The sequence below is a fragment of the Octopus bimaculoides genome, chromosome 11, assembly GCF_001194135.2.
Source record: "Octopus bimaculoides isolate UCB-OBI-ISO-001 chromosome 11, ASM119413v2, whole genome shotgun sequence".
Taxonomy (NCBI): Eukaryota; Metazoa; Mollusca; class Cephalopoda; order Octopoda; family Octopodidae; genus Octopus; species Octopus bimaculoides.
In genome coordinates this window covers 33,628,955-33,637,078 of record NC_068991.1, presented here as the reverse complement: position 1 = coordinate 33,637,078, position 8,124 = coordinate 33,628,955, and the positions used below count along the sequence as shown (strand labels likewise).

At 36.0% G+C, this 8,124-nt stretch overlaps 1 protein-coding gene across 1 annotated transcript in view; it reads right to left on the bottom strand.

Annotated features, from left to right (window-relative positions):
- Positions 1-8,124, bottom strand: part of LOC106872642 (dihydroxyacetone phosphate acyltransferase) — a gene marked incomplete at its 5' end in the record, with an annotated part of 215,486 nt that overhangs the window by 70,292 nt on the left and 137,070 nt on the right. The window contains one exon of the mRNA XM_052971966.1: positions 4,434-4,676. Coding sequence (XP_052827926.1) covers positions 4,434-4,676 — 243 coding nt within the window. The remainder of the gene's footprint in view (positions 1-4,433; positions 4,677-8,124) is intronic.

Here is an 8,124-nt window from a genome sequence, read left to right as displayed (position 1 = left end):
GGTGCAGCCATCTGGTTTGCCAGTCCTCAGTCGAATCGTCCAACCCATGCTAGCATGGAAGGCGGAAATTAAATGATGATGATGATGATGTATATATATATATATATATATATATATTGTACAGGGTGCCAGCTCTCACCTGTATCGTTTTTTTCCTGTACAGCTTGCATCAGCTTCTTCAATCTACAAGTCTCAAAGTCATTTTCTAAATGTCTGATCATTTTGCAGACAACAGAATATGCAAGGTTTATCTTTCATGTTCCTCTTCAGAGTTTTCCATTTCTCAAGTATTTTCTTTGTTTCCTCTGAGATTCTTTTGTCAGGTTCCTGTTAGCTTGCAATTCTCACCTTCCACACACAGCTTTTAATTTTCTGGACCAGTGAGTTATAATCTTTATCAACCTCTTCAAGTTGATTCCAAACTTCCCTCTTCATAGCATCCTGCAACTTAGTCACATTGAAGGCTTTGATGTTTTGATTCTTCATTGAGATGTGCAGAGGTTTCTTCAGTCCGATTTCGTTATACATCATACTTTCTGATAGCAAATGATAATCACAGCTGGTGTTGAATGGTATTATCACTGAGACATTTTGCAGTATGTGCCATTTGTCAACTGGGATGTAGTCAATTTCTTTTTTGTATTGAGTATTTGGAATCCATCTCCTTTCATGCTGTTTCCTGAATAGGGTATTTCAGGTGAAAAGTCTTCTTGTCTCAGCTACGGTAACCAAATGTTCTCTTTCATTTCTCTCTCCTGATCCAAACTTACCAAAATATTTCTTTTCCTGCCATCCTTTTCAAATCATTGTTTTGAAATCTCCCATCACTAAGGTGTAAGTAAATTTGTGAGCTAGTGCTTTCTTGAGCTCTTGCTAGAATTCTTCTACTTCATTGTCTTCACTAGAATTTGTGTGAGCACAGATCTGGATGCTCTTCAGGGTGGTATTTCCAGAGAGATGAATGATTATTGCTCTAATGTGTGAAGAAGACAACTGGCAAGAAACAATTTTTAAATCCCATGCTTTTTTTGTATGACAAACTCTATACCACCTGTTACTTTTGTTCCTTATGCTTTTTCCAGTCTCATAACACTTCCATCTGTCCATCTTGCACTTATTTCTTTCCTTTGATATGTCTTGCAGAGTCTAGCACACTGCATTTTGCCTTCTTTTTCTCCTCCATCAGATGGGCCATTCTAGTTCTCCTTGCCAAAAACCTACAGTTTGCAGTTATAGGTATCTATGGCAAGGGTCATCAACCAATTCCTTGGCAGTGGCTTATGGGTAGCAACCTCCGGTTGTTTGAATTTCACTGTTGTAATGGAGTAGTTTTGATTGACTTGCAGGATACTGAAGTCCATTTCCTTGCATTGTAGTAGCCTTCAAATGATGTCACCCAACTGGTTAGGTGAGCAAGCTATAAATACCTCTTCTGTTTAGCTAGCTTCCAATCTCTAGAGAACAGACTACATGCTTGCTTCAGCAACCTTTTTAAATCATCCCTAAAGATCAATTCTTTGTCACTGCAAATGTTGAAAGAAGTGCTACCTATTCTGCTCAATAAAATCGAAAATACCTTCCAGCTGATGAAGGCAAAACTCCAGGAAAAAGATGGCATAACAATAAAGACAGTAAGGTGTGGAAGTGAACAACTTTGGAAAGATTTTGTTCTATAATTTAATTGCTGTCTGAAGGTGGGTAAACTACTCTTGCAGTGGAAAGAGTAAAATACCATCTTGCTTCATAAGATTTAAGAAACTCCAGACCAATATGCTTCTTGTTTCACCTGTATAAATTGTTTACAAAAGTCAGTCACCAGACTAAACAAAACACCTTGATGACCAGCAAGTTTCCATAAGAACTACAGTATAATGGATCGCATTTTCCCTCTAACACAGTTTATAGAATGAGTGAAAGAATGCAAGCTACCTCTGTGCATTGTTGACCACAAAAAAGGCCTTTGATAACATTGAGATAAATGTAGTGCTGAGATCTATGGAAATTCAAGGTGCTGAGATGCAATACATTTAAATGCTCAGGGATGTGAACTCTGGATGCATTACTGACACAACTCTACTATTGCCATCACTAAGAGTTCCAAATGAGAAGGGCGTCAAGCAGGGCAATATCATTTCTCCAAAGCTCTTCACTGCATGTCTGGAAATAGTCATCAGAGACATTAACTGGACAGGCTATTAACAAACCTTTGATGACACGGTATTCATTGCTGAAGTCATGGATTAGATGCAGACCATGTTGACAGAACCCATAGCTCAGCAGTAAGCCTCAAAACAAATTGCATGAAAACAAAAATACATGTGGTCTAAAAACATAGCATAAGACCAAATAGAGGTAGGAAGCAATGAAATTGAGGAAGTAAAGGAGTATGGTTACTTAGGGTACACAGTGAATGTGCTGAAACATGGAAGCTGAAATCTAAAAGAAACTGCATTTAAAAATGTATGAATGTGTATATATTAGAGTATTTAGGATTTTTTATTTTCCTGTAGAAAGATACACAGGCATACTGTTAGTGTTTGCAAAAGTTTAAATGTATCTTTTGCAGATTTCATTTATTCACAAACTTTTCCAATTCATTATAATCCTTTGTTTTACTTAGGTATCTATTTACTGCCTTTTTGTTATCCCTTTTTATAAATTTATCAAACTAATTATCCATTTGTTTATATATAATTTTACATATTTAGATATTTATTACACAAGTAAATGTGTATGCATATGAACAGCAACACAAATATTTCAAGCTGAAAATTGGAATATGACTTTAATCTGAAAGACAAAAATAAGGATTGCTGAATAGTGTTCAATTCTCTCTTTTAAAAATTTCTTTTAATTTATCCAATTCCAGGAAACATCTATTTGGATATTTTTAAATATAAATCATTGTACACATATGTCAAAATTCCTCTGTAATGTGCAGGTGGCTTGCTCACATCACCAGGCTGTCATGCAGACAATATTTTCTTTCCACCAGTTCTGAAGATCATTTTGAAGGTGTTAGTGATAGGAGAACAAGAGTACATACAATGCCAGAAGGTGAGCAGATGTACACAGCAGCTTTCTTTTTTTTTGAGAGTATAGTGTAAGGAGATTGTTGAAGCATCTCTTGGGAACATTAATTTTCTGATAAAGATTATGTTTTTCATTGATAAATACAGTTTCAACAACAAAAACAAAAGCAAAAGCAAACATCAAGAGCGAACCCTCTTGTAAATACATCATCATCATCATCATCATCATCATCATCGTTTAACGTCCGCTTTCCATGCTAGCATGGGTTGGACGATTTGACTGAGGACTGGTGAAACCGGATGGCAACACCAGGCTCCAGTCTAATTTGGCAGAGTTTCTACAGCTGGATGCCCTTCCTAACGCCAACCACTCAGAGAGTATATTCTTTTATTCTTTAATTGGTTTCAGCCAGAAATTCTGGCCTTGTTGGGGTACTACCATTAGTATTAATGCTTGTTTAATTACAAGAACTGAACATCAGTGCCCTTATAATTATTAAAATTTATATTTTTAACTACAATACTATATCAATCGCTAATACCAGTAATTTTCTATGAGAAAAGGCATTTTTTTTTTTTTAGAAACGTCTTGTTTGGATCATAAGAATTTAATTTTTGCAGCTTATTAAATGAATTTTGGATTTTTACTTTCTTCAATATTTTGAGCATCAAGGTAAACAATACCTTCAGTCGTGAATTAGAATTTGGTGATAATATTCATTAATGGTTTATTATTATTTGTTAATGATTTAATTGAAGAAAGAGAGCTTGGACTTGTAGAAAATAATTAGTGATATTTCAGTGTCATCTGTACATACCAATAATCTGACTGACTGGGATTATATCAGTGTTTATAAATTCTGAGCAGTTATTCATTGCATCAATGCTTTTGTTAGTGATGTGGGACTCACAAAACCTTTTAATTTAGGAACAAAACCCATTGAGGATTTTCTTCATTATTTTCTTGAAAAAATTTTTGTCAAGATGTTGAAACCATAAAGTATGGTGCACCAAGAGGGCAACGCCATATTCATTTACATCAATGAAGCTTTCAAGTTACAGAGACTACTTGGAATACAAAATCAGCTCTGAGGCAAGAAATCAATGCCCCAAAACCAATATCTTGTAAATATATGTGAAAAAATTTATGTGTGATCACTTTGCCTGTATTCAACCAACCTAGCCAGAACAACTGGTAAAAATCACATTCACAATGATCATCAACAATCATTACATTTTATTACCAAGTTTCATCCAAATTCATGCAACAGTTGTATATTTAAGATTTTTATACTAGACTATATGCATTTTCATCAAAATCTCAAGTTTTTAATATAACTGGGAGATTTATATTGAGAAAGCACATGTAGAATTTAAGAGTTAAAGATGGCAGAAACATACCTAGTAATAGTGTGTCCTTAGTACAGGCATTGACAGGTAGAGCTATCATAGCAACACGGACAAATATATGAGTCAGTTGATTTCGATAAGAAGCAATCATAAGATGTTGGGCTGCACTATCCATTAAGTTATCATAGCCTTTCTTGAGTACTGTCATTTCAACAATGTCTGAATTTTTGAAGGAAACAAGTTTCTTATGGATCAGCATGTTGTCTTGGATTACACTTTCAGCAGGTTCATGACCTTAAATCAAAAGTAAAAGTTTATTAATAATTCAAATTTACAAGATGTATGCTATGCATCAAAAAGGGGCCTCACGAATAACATTAGAGCAACAAGCACTGCTCTATGTGTTGGACAATATTATTTTATACATGACTAGAGAAACCAGCAACCTATAACAGATAATAGATGGAAAAAACAAAAGAAAAGGGAACTAGTATAGAAATCTGATATAAGTAAAATATTTGAGAAACAGTTATGAATACTTGAGATGAAACGATCATGAAATGTTATATCATACTCATTATGTCAATAAACCTAGAGATTAGAGAAAATGCATTTCAAATATTAGTATGATACATAATACCTAACTTTATATGCCTAACTCAAATATTAGTATGATACATAATGCCTAACTTTATATATCTCCACTCTGAAATAGAAAACAATATTTTAGTATTTATGCTCAGGAATATAAATTATAAATGGCTGAGAGTATGTTTTTCAAAAGTGAACCATAAACCTTAAAAATATATATACATGTGTATACAAACACACACATACATATTCAGAAGTAAAGTGGGTGCTAGCATACTGGATGTAGTGAACCAAGTATATTCATTAAAATAGAATTACTTACAGAGTGGGGAAGCAAAACTTGGAATATTTTGTAAGCCTTATTTTTCATATATTCCTGAGCATAAATACTAAAATATTGTTTTCTATTTCAGAGTGGAGATATATAAAGTTAATTTAAGTAGAAGTTCCAGTCATACAATCTAACATGTCCACTCAAGAAGCCAAGAGACAATGCATTGCAGATTTGCTTCATGCTGGGGTTGCAATTAGATGTATTGCTGTGACTGTCGGGGTTTCTGTGCTCACAATGTTAAGAACCCAACGCTGAATGTGGGAAACGTTAAGAGAAAGCAAGGAAGTGGTGGCATAAATAAAAAATGGGATAATGCATTTCTTAAAGCCAAAATTTCGAAAGACCCAACAACATCCATGAGGAAATTGTCCATGGACATGAAAGTTGATCCAAAGACTATCAGAACTGCTGTACACACTGATTTACAGTTTGGGTCATATGTGAGGACCCCAATACACCTACTGACCCACGTAATGAAAGCCAGAAGGCATGAAAGGGCCAACAAAGTGTTGTGATACCTGTAGCACAATGGACAAACTGTCAAAATCTTTTCAGATGAAAAAATCTTTACCATTGATGCTGTTCCAAATCGTTGCAATGATTGACACATTGCTAAATCACCTTCTAAAGTAAAAGATGTCTTTAGGATCAAGCACCCAGCTCAAGTCATGGTGCTCAGAAATGTAGCATCTGATGGAAAAAAGATGCCTCTCCAATTTTCCAAGTCTGAGGAAAAGGTTGGGGCTGAAGCTTATTATAAAGTCTTGCAGCATAAGGTATTGCCTTGGCTGAATTCTAACTACCCCAATGATAATTATGTGTGGACTCAAGATGGTACTCCTGCTCATATGGCGAAGAAAGTGCAGAAATTCTGTGAAGACAACTTTGCCAACCTTTAGCCTGCTAACTTCTGGCCTTTTTCCAGCCCAGACTTGAATCCCCTGGACTATGCTGTGTAGGGGCAAACTGGCACATGCTACCAACAGAACTTTGCATCCAAGTGTTGATAATATTAAGCAAGTTCTGAGGGGAGAGTGGGACAACATGTCTGAGTAATTCATTATGAAGAGTTGTGATACCTTCAGGTGGCATGTGAAAGCTGTAGTGGACAATGAAAATGGACATATTGAATAAATTGTCTCTTTACACTCCTATATGCTTGTGTTAAAATTAAGCTTATGTCAGATAGCTGATTGTAGTAAAATAAACAATTTGGTGAATTATCTATTATTTTCCAAAATCAGTATCAAAATTATCGATTACAATCAAGGAATTAATCTAATTTTTAGAAGTATGATGACAACTTTTGACATATTTTAACCTTACCAGACATCAGTGGGTGTGTGCGTGCGTGTACACACACATGCACACAAACATAATATATACACATCACATATATACATATATATATATATACACCTAAATACATATACATAAATATATATATGCACATACATAAAGGCATAAACATATATATACATAAAGACATATATACACATACATAAATACATACATATATCATCATCATCATCATCATCTAATGTCCGCTTTCTATGCTAGCATGGGTTGGACGATTTGACTGGGGACTGGCGAACCAGATGGCTACACCAGACTCCAATCTGATCTGGTAGAGTTTCTACAGCTGGAGGCCCTTCCTAACACCAACCACTCCGAGAGTGTATTGGGTGCTTTTTACGTACCACTGGCACGAGGGCTACTCCAGTGGTACTGGCAATGGCCATGCTGAAATGGTGTTTTTTACGTGCTACCTGTACAGGAGTCAGTCCAAAGTTTTGTTCACATGCCACTGGCACAAGTGCCAGTAAGGCGAAGCTGGAAACGATCACACTCAAATGCTGCTTTTTACGTGACACCAGCACGGAAGTGAGACCGCTGCTCTGGCAGTGGTCCCGCTTGGATGTTGTTGTTAGCGCTCCACTGGCACGGGTGCAAGTCATCTAATTTGGTTCAGTTTCAATCTCACTTGCCCCAACAGGTCTTCGTAAGCTGAGTTTAGTGTCCAATGAAGGAAGGTTGGCATGGGTGCCAGTCGTCGAATTGGTTCAATTTCAATTTCGATTTCACTTGCCGCAACAGGCATTCGCAAGAAGGGTTTTCTGTCCAAAGAAGGAAAGGTACGCATAAGTGGGCTGGCTACACCCCTGGTAAAGGCCATGGGTTATGGTCTCACTTGTCTTTCCAGGTCTTCTCAAGCACAGCATAATTCCAAAGGTCACGGTCACAAGTCATTGCCTTGGTGAGGCCTAATGTTCGAAGGTCATGCTTCACCACCTCATCCCAGGTCTTCCTGGGTCTACCTTTTCCACAGGTACCCTCAATCGCTAGGATGTGGCATTTTTTCACACAGCTATCCTCATCCATTTTCGCCAAATGACCATACCAGTGCAATCATCTCTCTTGCACACCATAACCTACGGGTACATACATGTACATACATGTACATGTATGTGTGTGTATATGTATATGTATGCATGCACACACACATATATGGATATGTGGATGTATGTATGTGGGTGTGTGTATGTATGTATATATAAAACACTTGAGTTATTTTTCTTTTATATGTACACATATATATATATGTGTATATATATATGTATATATGTATATGTGTATATATATATGTGTATTTGTATGTATGTATGTGCATACGTGTGTTTGCGTATGTATTCATGTATGTATATACGAATCTGTTTATTTGATTAGGTAATAGGCGTAGATGTATAGCTATGTGTATGTGCATGAATATATTTCTATTTATACATGTGTGTATATGTAGATGGATACATGTGTGTA